The sequence below is a fragment of the Bos javanicus genome, chromosome 11, assembly GCF_032452875.1.
Source record: "Bos javanicus breed banteng chromosome 11, ARS-OSU_banteng_1.0, whole genome shotgun sequence".
NCBI classification, from domain to species: domain Eukaryota; kingdom Metazoa; phylum Chordata; class Mammalia; order Artiodactyla; family Bovidae; genus Bos; species Bos javanicus.
In genome coordinates, this window is record NC_083878.1 from 1,697,972 (window position 1) to 1,714,652 (window position 16,681).

Below are 16,681 nucleotides of genomic sequence, written 5' to 3' on the forward strand. Positions count from 1 at the left end.
TAAGCCAACTTTTTCACTCTCCTCTTTCACTTTCATCAAGAGGGTCTTTAGTTCTTCTTCACTTTCTGCCATAAGGGTGGTGTCATCTGCATATCTGAGGTTAATGATATTTCTCCCAGCAATCTTGATTCCAGCTTGTGCTTCATCCAGCCCAGCATTTCTCATGATGTACTCTGCATATAAGTTAAATAAGCAGGGTGACAATATACAGCCTTGATGTACTCCTTTTCCTATTTGGAACCAGTCTGTTGTTTCATGTCCAGTTCTAACTGTTGCTTCCTGACCTGCATACAGGTTTCTCAAGAGGCAGGTCAGGTGGTCTGGTATTCCCATCCCTTTCAGAATTTTCCACAGTACTGGTTATAATAGCATCCAAAGCTGAAAGAGGGTACCTTACCTCCTGCCATCCACAAAGGAAGCAATAACACTGTTTTATGATAACCAAAAAAAAATTAAGGGAAATAACCTAAATACCCAACAATAAGGGACTGATTATATAACTTACAGATAATTAACAGCTTATGATGGCAATATTAAAAATGATAATGCCTATGTGTATTTCAGGCTTCCCTGGTAGCTCAGACAGTAAAGAATCTGTCCACAATGCAGGAGACCCAGGTTCAATCCCTGGGTCAGGAAGATCCCCTGAAGAAGGAAATGGCAACCCACTCCAATATCCTTGCCTGGAGAATTCCATGGACAGAGGAGCCTGACAGGCTACAGTTTATGGGGGTCTCAAAGAATCAGACACAACTGAGCAACTAACATTTTTTCTATGTGTATTTACTGTTGCATAGAAACTTTGGACATATTTTGTTAAACAGAAACTACAAGTTATAAAAAAAAAATAGAATTTCTAAGTGGATCTCATTCAGTAAAAATCAAACATCTCTCTCTCTCTTTAGTATCTACTCATAGAGAAAAGTCTAAAATGTTAAACACAAAAGTGTAATAAACACTGTGAATAGATGATCAAACCAGTCAATCCTAAAGGAAATCAACTCTGAATATTCACTGGAAGGACAGATACTGAAGCTGAAGCTCCAATACTTTGGCCACCTGATGCAAAGAGCTGACTCATTGGAAAAGACCCTGATGCTGGGAAAGACTGAGGACAGGAGCAAAAGGGGATGACCGATGAAATGGTTGGATGGCATCACTGACTCAACGGACATGAGTTTGCACAAACTCCCAGAGATAGTGAAGGAGGGTGAAACCTGGCGTCCTGTAGTCCATGGGGCTGCAAAGAGTTGGACACAACGTAGCGACTGGGCAACAACAAGAAAGGTGATAGTACTGGGGATAATTTTAGATTTCCTTTTATTTGTTTATCCACCTTTCCTGACTGGTAAAACTGTAAACGTGGTTATAAGAAGACAGCTGGGCGTACAGCCCATGAGACCTAGGAACCAGGCCTGGGAGGCAAGGAGCTCACAGCTGCAGCACGTCTGAGTTAAGGAGGCAGCTACTCACTTATCCAGCAGGTTCTCCCTTGGTATCCGAACACTGTCAAATCTCAGAATCCCGTTATCCACACCATGTAGACCTAGAGAGAACAGACAGGAAATGGAGCTGCAGGTGGGACAAGCTTATGAGCATCAGAAATACTGTCCCCTGGGACTTCCCTGGTGGTCCAGTGGTTAAGAGTCTGCATCCCAACGCAGGAGGCTCGGGTGTGATCCCTGCTCAGAGAGCTAGGTCCAGCTTGCCACAACTAAGGGTTTGCATGTTGCTTTTGCTGCTCAGTCAGGAAGTTGTGTCCAACTCTGCGACCCCGTGGACTGCAGCACGCCAGACTTCCCTGTCCTCCAATACCTCCTGGAGTTTGCTCAAGTAGAGGTTGTATGCTACAGCTAAAAGAGCCCACACGCTGTGACTAAGACCTGCTGCAGCCAAATATATAAACACATTTCTAAAAAAATACACACCAAGACATTTTTTAAAACAGTTATACCATCGCTGCCACTTTCTAGGTTGGACATCACTGAAATGCAAAGCCCTTCTTCCACTTCCAGAATCGTGGCTGCTTTCTTATCTGGGGTGAAGATGCCATCTTCTCGTTTCCACGCAGCGTGGTGCCTGTCTGTCCAGCTGCCTCCTCACTAATGAGAACGGAGGAGGAAGCACTGGACCTTCTAGGGCTCAGCCGGGGCCACAGCTGTCTGCCTGGGCAGTTGCTGAGGCTGGAAAAGGGGAGAATTCCAGGCAGCCGAGAGAACATCTGACTGAACATACAGAAGCAGCAAAGCTCATTCAGCCCCACCAGTGACCCCAAACTCAATTTCTCCTCCTTCCCAATGCTTCCTCCTCCGAACACAGGGTGAATTTGCAATAGCAAAGGCCTAAAAGACACTGGAAAACGGCCAGAGGGACAGCAGCAGGTGGGTAGAGTGGTCCCTTCAAAACCAGTCTCTTCTGCCTTCACTGCTTTGGTGAGTTAGGCTAGACTCAGGTGGGGAAAAGTGGAAACAGTGACAGATTTCGTTTTCTGGGGCTCCAAAATCACTGTAGACAGTGATGCAGCCATGAAATTAAAAGATGCTTGCTCCTTGGAAGAAAAGCTATGATAAATCTAGACAGTATATTAAAAAGTAGAGACATCACTTTGCCAACAAAGGTCTGTAGAGTCAAAGCTATGGTTTTTCCAGTAGTCATTAACAGATGTGAAAGTTGAACCATAAAGATGGTTAAGTGCTGAAAAACTGATACTTTTGAACCGCAGTGCTTGAGAAGATTCTTGAGTCTCTTGGACAGCAAGATCAAACCAGTAAATCCTAAAGGAAATCAATCCTGAATATTCATTGGAAGGACTGATGCTGAAGCTGAAGCTACAGTACTTTGACCACCTGATGGGAAGCGCTGGTTCTTTGGAAAAGATACTGTGCTGGGAAAGATTGAGGGCAGGGAGAGAAGGAGGCGATAGAGGATGAGATGTTTGGATGGCATCACTGATTCAATGGACATGAGTGTGAATAAACTGCGGGAGATGGTGAAGGACAGGGAAGCCTGGTGTGCTACAGTTCACGGGGTCACAGAGAGTAGAACATGACTTAGAGACTGAACACCAAGAGCTGGTAGGGTCGGGTGGGGAGGAGGCAGGAAGTGCAAAGGAGGGTGGAAGAAGGGTCACCCGCAAACTCACCTTCTTTATGCATCATATCAACGACTGTCACTCCTGGGTACAAGCTTCCATTTTCATCTCGGACAGGAACGATGAAGCAGTGGGGCCCTAAGGACGGTGAAAAGACACTTTACTAAAATCTCTAAAGATGTGAGCAAGGCTTTCCTAATTTCCAGTGTGCAATTATGTTGATTCTGAAATTCATCTTGTTGTATGACTGTGCACTGCCCATAATAGTGTACAGTGTTGAAGGTAACGATAAATGGTTTCATCATGTATATTTAGGAGACCAAGTGCTAAATTTTTTAAAAGGCAAATAACTCAATTTCTTATGTAGCTGTGCCACACCGCATGTGGGATCTTAGTACCCCAATCTGCAGTGGAAGCACAGAGTCTTAACCACTGGACTGACAGGGCTAAGTTTCAGTGTGAATTTTTTACAAGATAAAAACAGCCCTTGGAAGGGGGAAGGATTCTGTGTAAAGCACTCATGGGAGAATAGTGCTAATAAAGAGAAACGGCCTAGGATTCTGTGTTGGTGACAAACCTTGAGATCTTCCATTTATGAAGAGCTGGGCAAAGACTGCTGCGTAATTCCCGTACATCGCATTTCCAATGTACATCTTCTCAGCGTTTTTACATGGTGTGTCAATGACAAACTCCTGCACAGAAACACCAAAGCAACAGAGTTTTCTTCCTTACGGTTCCTTTCAACCCCTGGGCTCAGTGCAATGAACACCGTGAAACAGATTCACGTTGCATAGCTGCGCCCACTTAGGCGACCTCAAGAAAAGGCGTAGGTGACCCAAAATCATTTAGTTCACCCTCACGTTCCTTCCCTTCTTGCTGGCTGCTCTTCTTTGTCAGGTTGGACTGGCACGTGTCACATTCGTCCGAGCCTGTGGCTTAAACGTACGAATCCTTCTTCAGTGAGCTTCTTTCTCTCGAGGCTGCTCCACACTGAGGTTTTGACTTTTAAATAGCCCAGCACCCAAACCCCTAACAGCCCTGGTGATCTGTATTCAGCTCTCACCACAGCCCTCGCTCCCAAACACTCCACCTGCAGGTCTCACAAGAAACGATGGAGTACCCAGCGATCTGGGGCCCAGTTCGATGAGCCATGCCTGTGCATTTCGTCTGCTGGACACTGTCCCTCCTGGGTCAATGGCATGGTTCCTCAGGTCCTCCATGATCCTGGGCCGCAGGCACTCCTGCATCTAAGGTATGAGTCCATCGTCTGAACAGCAACTAACCAAAGGTTAAACACGTCGGGGCAGGGGTGCTAAGTCACTTCAGTCGTGTCCACCTCTTTGCAACCCTATGGACTTAGCCCGTCAGTCTCCTCTGTCCATGGGATTCTCCAGGCAAGAATACTGGAGTGGGTTCCCATGCCCTCCGCCAGAGCATCCTCCCAACCCAGGCATTTAACCCATATCCCTGATGTCTCCTGGTTGGCAGGCGGTTTCTTTACCACTAGCGCCACCTGGGAAGCCCTTAAATGTGTACATCTGAACACAAACAAGACTAATAAACAACTGTGACCTAGTCCCACCATTGCTTAGAATCTCATCCCAGACAATTTTGATTTTTATAAAAAGAAATATCTCATTTAAGCCTTGGGGTGACTGTTTCAAAATCTCTCTCCATGTTCTTGATCAATGAATATGATAATGAAAGGTTCCCTCAAAAGCTCATGTGAATAAGCCCTTAAACCAAAAAGCATGTGTCAACAATTCTGCATCTTATAAGGGAATGAATCTTAGAACACACCATCTAGCTTGTCTCCAAAATATGACCAAGGAGTCTAGCTCAAAACAGTCTGAAGTTAACACTGGTCAGGAAAAAGCAGGAGGGAAATAATTAGCTTTTTGTTTTCAGTCTCTGCTCAAAACTCTGCCTCGTTTTTTCTTCCTCTCCAGGAACCAGAACAGGATCACCATGGAAACACTTCTCTTCCCTTCTTGGTCCTCTCTCATGCGGCTTGCTACCTGGGATACCCTTCAGCCTCTTGTTAAGGAGAGACAGACCATAACTGCCAAGTCTGCATCCTGGGTACCTGGAACAGGTCGAAGAATCCAGGGAGTAGGGGGAAGGAAAGGGGAAGCGGGGTGGGGCATGATGGCAAAAAAACAGAACCGCAAATTTAATCGAAGCTGACAATATCAAATATGTGGCTGAACCAAACCAACAAGCTATTGATCGTGTAAAGATCATCTTGGATTTCAGATTTTCAAGTATATGGACTGCACTTTCCCTCTGGCCAAGAAATACAGTCTTGGAGCCCAAGAAAACATTCTCTGACACATGTGCACACAGGGAAACTTTTAACATAGGCAAGGGCTTTTCAGAAACATAAATGGATGAGCTGATCATTTTTAAGTCTCTGGAGGCTGCTGCCCTTGTCTCATCGGGCCAACCAGGAACTTCTTAAAGAAAGGAGTTTTTATGAGGCTGGTGGGTGCAGTAACACACAACATGTGGTGAGGGGATGCATTAAATAGCACCCCACGGGTGGGAAGGGAAGTAGCAGAGAAAGGCTAACCTGGCAGAAAAGATCTGGTAGTGTGGGGAGGAGACAGGAGGCCATTCGTCCCCATCAACATTTGATCCTCTCTGGGAAAGGAGTTCTGTCACTTCTGGCAAAAAGACTTGATTTGGAAAGTCTGCCTCAGCCAAAACGCTGGCGTTTAAAGCTGGATCTAAATAATGCACACCATGTGTGTTGGTTCCTATTATAATTAGTCGTTGAAGACTGACAAAACAGTCAGTCCTATAAACACTCATGGCTTTGGCCAGAGAGCTCTTAAAGCCTCATTTATTTTTGTGATTTTGCATAAAGTGTAAAACTCTCTCTTACCTCAAAGCCTTCCATGCCGCTACTCAACCTACCATCCAAAAATAAAAATAAAACAGCCAACCCACAGGAACGAATAACAAAAAAACTGAAGAGATTAAAACTGCTCCGGAGGGAGAGAGAGCTCATTTGATATGCTCGAACATTTGAAAAGGGAAATGAAGGGGAAAACACAGAAATCAACGAAGGGGAAAGCCGTTCTCGGCTAAGCAGCCCTCAGCGGCCTGAGTCTATGATACGCTTATTCCCTCCCTCACTCCCCCGGGAGGCAGCAAGTTCACCAGAGTCTTTTCATCATTACGATCTCAACTTTGCAACTCCCCTGCAGAGAGTGGCAGCTGCCAAAGCACACCAGGTAGCTAAATCATTTATGCTGTTTGGGGAAAACAGGACCAACACAGGGAAATCATTTTTGTGCAAAAAAATAATTATAAGAAGAAAACAAATAAATAAGAATTGTAGCTGGGTTTTTTTCCCTTAAAGGATAGCAAGGTGACCTCAATACTACAGTTTTGGGAGAAAAAAAAATGGGGCAGGCAGAACCCCATGATGTTTGGTCAATCTGCCATGTCTGACAGGAAAGCGAAGTTCTTAAGGGCAATCTCCTTGAACCTGAGATTCACTTATTAACTTCATAGCCATAGTTTCTCCGCCTGAAAAATAAGGACAAAAATATGTTCCTATAAGATTATAGAACATTTAACACAATGTTGCACTGCAGAGTGCTTGGCCTGGTGCCTAGCACACATGCAGTAGCTTAATTATTACATCTATGGGATTGTTGCTGTAGGAGAATGTGCATGAGTGCTAAATCACTTTAGTCATATACAACTCTTTTCGACCCTATGGATCATAGCCCTGTCAGGCGAGTCCATGGGGATTCTCCAGGCAAGAATACTGGAGTGGGTTGCCATGCCCTCCTCCAGGGGATCTTCCCAACCCAGGGGTCCAACCCGCATTTCTTACGTCTCCTGCACTGGCAGGCAAGTTCTTTACCACTAGCCCCACCTGGGGAGCAGATGAATGTGGTAGTATACTATACAGAGAGAGTTTGAGGCAGAGCCTGGCACAGAGCGACCATTCAATAGGCGACAGTCCTTATTCTGGCCCTTATTGTGACCTTAGACATCACTGGCTACTGCAGAGAACTAGCATTGGGGCCAGAGACAAGGCAGGACATCCTCTCACACAACCCTCACCTGCATGTGTCATTCTAAATGTTGACCGCCTCCAGCTAGCGTTCTTGGGTCAGAAAACCCTAGGAACAGAACTCCAGATTCCAAAGGACAACAGCCAAAATGAAGAAACGGCTGAGTCACCACATGCTCAGGCAAATGGCCACACCCACAAGCACATGGCCACACCCATAGCACATGGCCACACCCACAGCACATGGCCACATTCATAGCTTATGGCCACACCCACAGCACATGGCCACACCCACAGCACATGGCCACATACATATCTTATGGCCACACAGCTTGCACACTCATTCACACACACATTTCTAGAAAAAAACTGCAATATGTATTTATCCCTTTCTGGTTTTTAGGAATACCTAATATCAAACAAGAAACTAGAAAGGAGAATGAAATAAGTAGATCGTTGCTTTCTTTATTTGAGGACAGGAAATAGGAGCTAAAGAGATGGGGGGTAGGATTTATAGAACAGGATTTTTGCTGTTACCCATTCATAGAGAGCTATAGATTTAGAGGGTCTTACCAACATTTTGGAGTTCATCCCATACAATAGGGCTTCCCTGGTGGCTTAGAGATAAAGAATCCGCCTTCCAAGCAGGAGACACAGGTTTGATCCCTGAGTCAGAAAGATCCCCAAGAGAAGGAAATGGCAGCCCACTCCAGTATCCTTGCCTGGAAAATCCCACAGACAGAGGAGCCTGACAGGCTACAGTCCATGGGGCCACAAAAGCGTCAGACACGACTGAGTAAGTAAACAACAACAACCCGTGTAATAAAGTCAGATTGTTTTGTCAAATTTTATTTTGGTTGCCTTGTGGATTTTTGTCCATATACAGTTAAAGATGGAGAAGGCAATGGCAACCCACTCCAGTATTCTTGCCTGGAAAATCCCATGGATGGAGGAACCTGGAAGGCTGCAGTCCATGGGGTCGCTAAGAGTCGGACACGACTGAGTGACTTCACTCTCACTTTTCACTTTCCTGCATTGGAGAAGGAAATGGCAACCCACTCCAGTGTTCTTGCCTGGAAAATCCCATGGACGGAGGAGCCTGGTAGGCTGCCGTCTATGGGGTCGCACAGAGTTGGACACGACTGAAGTGACTTAGCAGCAGCAGTTAAAGATATTGCATCATGCTGAAACAGACCTGGGACCTGCGACCCTTTGCTGCAATGCTTGCACCTGTCTACACCTCTCCTCAAACAACACAGTATATAAAGATACAATACTGGACTAAAAATAACTGCGTGCATGCTCAGTTGGGGCAAAATTATAGAGAAAACATACAAAGAGACCAAAAAACCCAACTGCCAATTTTGAAGAGCCTGGAGAAAAAGCAGGGTGTCGAGAGCAAAAACAGGATACTGAGCTACCCCCTGCACACAACACCACCTCAGGGGTAGGCAAACCATCTAAGCCATCCCTCTGGCCTGACCCCTTGACACACCCCTATACTCACCCCATGTAAGGGATTGGCTCACCCCCCACTCAGGGAGTGAGCAAGCAAGAGAACCTGATGCTTGTTCTCACCTCCCCCTGCTGCAGCAGGGGTCCCCAGTAGAGCCTTGCCTGAATTTCTTGTCTGACCTCTGATCAGTTTCTACTGAATGGGGAAGGTCAAGAAGCCTGGTTGGTATCAACGCCAGCACCAAGGACTCGGCTCCCGGAAGGAGGTCCAGCACACACAGTGCCCTCCTGCCCCATGGGGTGACGCGCCAACAGAGACCTCTCTTATACCCATGTACCTGCTGTAGTTCGGAAGAACCACAAGATGGTGGAGGTCCTGCTCCCACCAAGTTTCCCCAAAGCATTAAGTTAATAAGTGCACCTCAAATGTCTCAGCAGTGTCCTCCCAAGGTAGGTGCTGTGCAAGTGTTGACATTAGACTCAGGGAGACTGAGCATACATCCACCTCCACTGAAACTCAGACACTTCCGAATCCGAGCACCTCTGGGTAGAGAGCCCACACAGTGTGGGCGGACACGGCCTCGGGAGGAAGCGGAGGGAGGGTCTGCTGGGTTCAAGTCTTCTGCCCACAGGACTGCAGAACCACATGAAGAATCCTCACCTGTGCAGAGAAGTCAAAGGTGGCTTCGGTCTGGATCGATCTGACGTTGCTCCCGTGGCCCCTCTCAGTCATTGCAAACATCCCCGTGTATTTCTGCTCCTGGAATTGACCGGGTTAGAAGGGAATCAGCTAGTCAAATGACTGCTCTAACTGCTGACCTCTCAGATCATTATCTCAGAGGACAGGATGGCTGGATGGCATCACTGACTCAATGGACATGAGTTTGAACAAACTCCATGAGATGGTGAAGGACAGGGAAGCCTGGCATGCTGCAGTCCATGGGGTTACAAAGAGTTGGACAGGACTGAGCGACTCAACAATTGAACAACAGATCATTAAGAACATCAGCGAGAGAGGGAGTAGTGAGTTGGAGATATTATAAAAATTCAGTCTGGTGACAACCAGGGCGATAACAATATGACAGACCTGTGCAATCTAAAAAAGGGAGTCTTAGGATTCTCATTTCAAACAAAGCTCTGGATGACACTAATTCTACATTTTACTTTCTTTTTCTGCAAAAGAAAGTATACACACCCCTAACTACTGTGACATTTTGCTACCCACTCCAGTATTCTGGTCTGGAGAATTCCATGGACTGTATGGTCCACGGGTCAGAAAGAGTAGGACACGACTGAGCGACTTTCATTTTCATTTTCATAGAAACTATCTAGGGTGGTCCATGCCATACCTGGAGAGGCTGAAGCCACTGAGTTACGTGTGCTGGGCCTCCAAGACTTCTGATGGCCCCACCGAACAGCCAGTAAATTATTCCACACTGGAAACAAGCACAGGACAGATCGTTGTTAGAAACAGTCAACAACTTAATGACGACCGAACCCACTGGGCAAAAGCATTCAAGGAACACCGATCAGCTCATCAAGCTCTACCTTCGCCCCACAAGCAACAAGGCATCCACGCCCTCCCCTTCGCGGCCTGTCCAGCCCCAGTCCCCCTGGGCAGGCACGGCTCTCGGTTCCCCTTTGTGCAGAGGTCACCCCAGCAGCACAGCCCACCCATCCCCTATCCTCAGAGAAGCCTGGTGCACCCCATCACTCTGCCTTGTCTGAAAAAAGGGAAAGTGTTAGCCACTCAGTCATGTCTAACTCTTGGTAACCCTACAGACTGTAGGGTCCATGGATTCTGTCCTCTGTCCGTGGGACTCTCCAGGCAAGAATACTGATGCCTTCCTCCAGGGGATCTTCCCGACCCAGGGAATATAACCCGGGTCTCCCTCACTGCAGGCAGATTCTCTACTATTTGAACTACCAGGAAAGCCCCTGCCTTGTCTGCTCAGGGTTTAATTTGGTGCCTTGTAGGTCAAAGATACGCAACAGTCTTTGTGCGCAACAGATCCCAGGTGCTGACTGCAGCCTGGAGAATCCACGAGAAACAGTCTGCAAACAGGAAGGTGGATGGAAGAGGTCAGGCTACAGCATGAGCAGCCACTGGGCTCAGGTGAGGCAGGCCAGACTCACCCAGCTCAGCGCCCCGCCAGCTGGGGACCCTGCACAATGACACAATGCCTGAGTTTCCCCATCTGACAAAAGCGGTGAATGGTGAGCCCCACCTACTGTGCCTCCCGCCTTCCAGGGTCTGAGCTCCACACACTCACTGCCTATCACGACCATCCCAGGAGGAAAGCACAATTCCCCTCACTTGATAATTGGCAATTCCCTCACCAGGCTTTCCTGGTGGCCAGTTAAAACTCTTCCCGCAATGCTGGAGACCCAGGTTCAATCCCTGAGTCGGGAAGATCCCCTGGAGAAGGGAATGGCTACCTACTCCAGCATTCTTGCCTGGAGAGTTCCACGGACAGAGGAGCCTGGCGGGCTCCAGTCCATGGAATCGCAGAGAGTCAGACATGATGAAGCAACGGACGCTTTCACCCCCACTTCCTCACTTGACAGATGAGGACGGTGAGGCTCAGGAGAAGGAGGTGACCTGTCCACGGGTGCACCTGAGGAAGCACGTGGGGCTGGGGTTCAAGTCCAAGCTGCCTGACACCCAACAGCCCTTCGTAGCAAGGTTCAGTGAGAGGCAACTGCCAAGCACTTTGGTCAAGAGGAGGAGAAAGAAGAAAAGGAAGGGTGGCTTGAGCAGGGCCGTTTGATGGGAGCAGGGGACTGACTGCAAAGACAGAAGAGCTCAGGTGTTCAGACATTTGCTGTGCTTGCTGTTCAGCATCCCCATAGGAACACAGCCCCAGCTTTCCTCTTGGGAGCCCTCTTCCCCCAGATTCAGTCCAAGTGGCTCATGGCTAATGTCAACCTCCAGTCCAGCTTTCAGATGAGCCTGGGACCCAGGACTGGCCAATCTGCCTAACATTGTGGCCAAGGGGATGTTTTGGGATGAATCTGTGATCTGGGTGGGTCCTATCAGACTGGCCACTGGACACAGGAGTCAGCTATTAGAGAAGAGAAACTGTCTCTTTTATTCGAAGTAATGGAACTTGGAAGAAGGGAGGGTGGGGATTGCTCTTGCCATCAAGAGAGCTGGTGAAGGAAGCCAGTGCATGGGGGTCAAGAAGTTGAGAGACGAGAGGGACCAGGTCCCACACACCCACATCTGAAGCAAGTGGACCCTGGACTCTTCGAGTACAGCAGCCAATAGGTCCTTTTTTCTGGGGTCACTGCAATGGAATGCATCCCAGTGGACACAGTGACCCCAAGGAAGACCTTGCAGGTAAGTGGCAGAAACAGCATCTTCACATGCTCCCATCTGAGAACTGTCATCAGCCTCTGGTGGGGACCATACCCCGCACCACACGGGTGTAATCAGCCTTAGGCTAACTTCCAAAAAGGCCACCTCATCAAGTCGAAGTGAACCACTTGACCAGCTGAAATGCTCTGACATCACAACGGATGAATTTCACTAATTACATCTGACATATGAGGCGCTTTGCCTTTGGAGGCATCATCAAACGTCCTTGGAAGAGGCTGAACACCCTGATTTCTCAGTTCCCTGCTCCTTGGAATCACTGCCGACCCAGCAAACTGCTTTTCTAATTCCAACCCAGGAAAATGGAATCCATCCAAATAGCCCTTTTCCCCCCAAACCCTCCTGGAAATCAAGTTAAAGAAAATATTTTTCTAAAACTAAAAGAGGTTGAATTTTCTGCCCTTAAGTCTCTTTGGCTGGTGGCTAATGCGTTCTTTATGTTGCATTGTTTTCCTAGGTTTTACATTTTTTCTTCCTCTTTAGAAAGACAGGAAATGAGTCGGCCACCTTTTGAAAGACTCCATTCACTAAACGCTATTAGTAGGAGCGCTGGGCTGGGTGAGTGAAACCTGCAGGCTTCTGGAAAACCACAGGAGCTGGGCTTCCCTGGTGGCTCAGTGGTAAAGAATCTGCCTGCCAGTGCAGGAAACACAGGTTCAATCCTTGATCCAGGAAGATTCCACAGGGCGTGGGCAACTAAAGCCTGTGTGCAGTACTACTGAGCCTGTGCTCTGGGGCCCAGGAGCCGCAACGACTGAAGTTCGAGGACCCTAGAGCCTGTGCTCCGCACCTAGAGAAGCCGCCACAGTGAGAAGCCAGCACACCGCAACTAGAGGGTAATCCCCACCCACCACAACTAGAGAAGGCCCTCACGGTGATACAGACCCAGCACAGCCAAAAATAAAAGAATGGTTTTAAAACTGCAGGAGTTAACTGAGGTATTACCTGCGAGACCCCGATCCACATGGTCTGTTCAAACACGGGCCTCTTCCCATGTGCTGACCAGCACATCGCCAAAGCCACAGTCCCCAACGAGCAGGGAATCTGACAGCTGGGGAGGCCCTTGGGGGACTCTCACAGACAGCTCCCTGGCCCACTGTACTCTGAGCAGGGTGCAGCGCCCAGCCCGGCGGGCAGGCCCAGGTGCCTGGCCAGGGCGTGGTGGTCAGATCGCAGTAAAGGGCACGAGAAGTGGAGGCGTTTGGGGAGGATTCTGGAGACAGAGCTGGTGGGTTAGACTCGGGAGGTGGGGGCAATGTGATACCTGGTCTTTGACCTAAGTCTTCAGATAGATGGAGGATCATCCACTGCAAGGGAGGAGGCTGCAGGAGAAGCCAGGGAGGAGGGGTGGATTCCTAAAACAGGGGTGCTGAGCCAGAATGGAGCAGGGCGCGGAGCCGCCATGAGGAGCAGCACCAGCCGTCCCCGTGACAGGGCACCAGACCACTGCTGCCAACACGGCCGTGAGAGGCCTGCTCTGGCTGGACCCAGCCCCCTCAGGAGACAAGATGCAGAGAAAAGCTGGGGAAAGCAGCAGCAAGGAAATAAAACGGAAGCAGGAGGCAAGGGACACCCAAGGAGAACCCTAACTTTAAACACATGCACACCTTGTACTGCTTGTTTGAGAAAGCCCCCTCTCTCCTTTCTCACTTCTCTGGAGGACCACAGACACAGCTCCAAGGTCAAGTGCAGGGGGTCATGAGCACAACAGGCCCAGGGAGGGCTGGTAGCAGCCTCCGGTGGCCACAGTTGGGAGCTGGGAACTACAGTCAGGACAGGCTGACAGGCCCAGGGATATGGTCTTCAGCAAAGCCCTTTAGCTCCCAAAGAGTAGCTAGAAGGAGAGCTGACCCCTGGGCAGGGAAAGCTGAATGGGCTGAGCCTGGGAACAAAGGTTGGTCCCTCCTCCACCCACTAGCTGAGCCACCATCTGGCAGCCCGTTTGGGGAAGGCCCACGTCAGAAGCTGCAGCCCCACCACCACCACCACTTACATAGCTCCTGCAACCTGCAAGGCATGGCCTGGAGCTCCTCCTGGGCACCATCGGCTTAAATCTGAACCAGCCAGTGACTGGGCATCAACACCAGCTAGCATCACCGTCCTCACAGAAAACGAAGCTGCAGGAGTATGATGTGACTTCTAGGGCCGTGATGGAGACGTCTCAGAGTTGGGACATGAACCCTCATCATTCTGACCATCTCCCTGACACCACGGACCTGCCAGGTCTCTGATGTGTGCAAGAATCCAGGTCCTTCCTACATGATGGGCAGACAGAAGGCCCCCTAAAGAGACTTCAAGTGCATTCAGATTGTTTCCATTTCAAAAGCAGATGGGAGGAACTTACCTGGTGATCAAATGGTTAAGACCCCATACTCCCAATAAAAGGGGTGGGTTGATCCCTGCTCAGGGAACTAGATCCCACATGCCACACAACTAAAGATTCCACGTGTCACAGCTAAGAACTGCCATAGTCAAATGAATAAGTATGTTTAAAAAAGAAAACAAAGAGTAGATGGGCTATACCAAGGCACTGCAAACGGTTTTTGAGACTACGGTGACCCCACAAAAGATAGTGCAACGGACTAAGTCGTTAGGTCTTCACCCAAAAACTCCTCTATTTGTTGCTGAATAGTCACTAAGTCATGTCCAACTCTTTGCAACCCCAGAGACTTACCCAAAAGGCTCCTTTAGTCCATGAGATTTTCCTGGCAAGAATATTGGAATGGGTTGTTATTTCTTCCTTCAGGGGATCTTCCTAATGCAGGGATGGAACCTACAACTCCTGCATTGGCTGGTGGATTCTTTACTGCCAAATCACCAGAGAAGCCCAGAATTCATATGCAGAAGATTTAATCCCCAATGTGGTGTTAGGATATAGGACCTTGGGAACTAACTACATTTAAATGGGGTCTTTAGAATGGGGACCTTATGATGGGATTAGTGCCCTTACAAGAAATACCAGAGTGCACACTCTCTCTCTCTGTCTCCCTCTTTTCTCTCTCTCTGTCTCCCCCATCCTGCTCCTGAAATGTGAGCACACACAGAGAAGGTGGCTGGCTGCCTACAAGCCAGAAAGAGGGCCCTAACCTGGAGCTGAATCAGCTGGAAGTTAGATCTTGGACTTCCCAGCCTCCAGAACCATGAGAAAATTAATTTCTGTTGTTTAAACCACTGGTTCTGTAGCTCTTTATCATGGCAGCCCACGCAAACCAAGATAGAGTGAGATGATTCAAACAAGGGGAAACAGGAGCCGTCATGGGGAAGAAGAAAAGGAAGCAGGTCTCGATTCTTTTGGCTGTAAGTTCATCCAGATTGCATCAGCCTGTTTGGCGGGAGACCTTGGGCCAGCTCCCAAGTCAGAGTGAGATTCAAAGCCCTCAGCAGAGAAGGTCTCTCTCTCTGGCAGCCCTCTCCATTTCCCCACGCCCTCACTGTGAGTCGCTGTCCAAGCAGCCCTTGGCTCAGCCAGCACTTGGCTGTGTGAGTACAACTGTGTTTGTCCGAAGCACTTACAGACACCTGGAGCTGCTGGATGATGCAGACTCGGAGGAAGAGAAAAAGGCGCTCAGGTCTACAGGGTGCAGATAACGCTGATGAACTGATGTTCAGGTTGACGGCCAGCTCAGGTGACCAGGAGGGCCACAAGGGCCTTGGGCTGGCAGTGAGATGTGGGGAGGTCGTGACCAACCCAGGACTCACTCACCCATTCTCCATGCACTGCATTCCCCTCACCGAAATCTCCGTCCATCACCAACAGGAAAGGCAGAAGGGCTGGACCAGGGGCACAACCTACACCCTCCACTAACTGTCTAGGATGTCCGAGCACAAGGGAAAAAAGATTACCCTGTATGTAGCGCTTTCCTGGTGACTCAGCAGAAAAGAATCCTCCTGCCACTGTCTGCCACTGCAGGAGACCCAGGTTCAGTTCCTGGGTCAGGAAGATCCCCTGGAGAAGGGAATGGCAACCCACTCCAGTATCCTTGCCTGGAAAATCCCATGGACAGCGGAGTCTGGAAAGCTACAGTCCACGGGGTTGCAGAGTCAGACATGGCTTAGCAACTAAACAACAGCAACAAACAACTCATGTGCGGGAAAAGCAAACAGGGTTAATTGTCATTTTTTAAAGTCTTTATTGACTTGTTACAATATTGTTTTTCTGTTTTGTTTTTTTGGGCCATGAGGCATGTAGCATCTTAGCTCCCTGACCAGGGACTGAATCCACACCCCCAACATTAGAAAAAAGAAAGTCTTTACCACTGGGCCACCAAGGGAAGTCCCTAATCATCATTTTTGTCCAATTTTCCAAGTCTTTTTATTATGGTATAATAATAACATAAATGTTATAACACAAAGCTTGCCATTTTAGCCACGGTTACGTGTACAGTTCAGCGGGATGAACTGTACTAACAGTATTATGCAACCATTGGCACTAGTTCTAAAACTTTTTCATCCTCCCAACAAACTGCCCGTTAACCAACAACGGACCCCGTTCTCCTCTTCCCTCGGCCTCTGGGAACCTGTAATTTACTTTTTATCTCTAGAAATTAATTTGTCTATTCTCAAATTTTCATATAAGTGGAATCATACAGTATTTGTCTTCATGGATCTGGCTTATTTCACTTAGCATATTTTCAAGATTCATGTTGTAACATGTACCAGAACTTCACTCATTTTTACGGCTGAGTGATAGTCCATGGTACATTCTATATATTAGACAATATTT

General features: G+C 48.3%; 1 protein-coding gene across 4 annotated transcripts in view; it reads right to left on the reverse strand.

The window, feature by feature from the left end:
- ACOXL (acyl-CoA oxidase like) overlaps window positions 1-16,681 on the reverse strand; it is a 330,642-nt gene that overhangs the window by 268,386 nt on the left and 45,575 nt on the right. For all 4 annotated transcript variants that reach the window (XM_061431434.1, XM_061431436.1, XM_061431435.1 and 1 more), the window contains exons 4-8: window positions 9,929-10,015; window positions 9,241-9,339; window positions 3,669-3,783; window positions 3,143-3,229; window positions 1,474-1,546 (exon numbers count right to left, since the gene is read on the reverse strand). In XM_061431434.1, coding sequence (XP_061287418.1) covers window positions 1,474-1,546; window positions 3,143-3,229; window positions 3,669-3,783; window positions 9,241-9,339; window positions 9,929-10,015 — 461 coding nt within the window. The remainder of the gene's footprint in view (window positions 1-1,473; window positions 1,547-3,142; window positions 3,230-3,668; window positions 3,784-9,240; window positions 9,340-9,928; window positions 10,016-16,681) is intronic.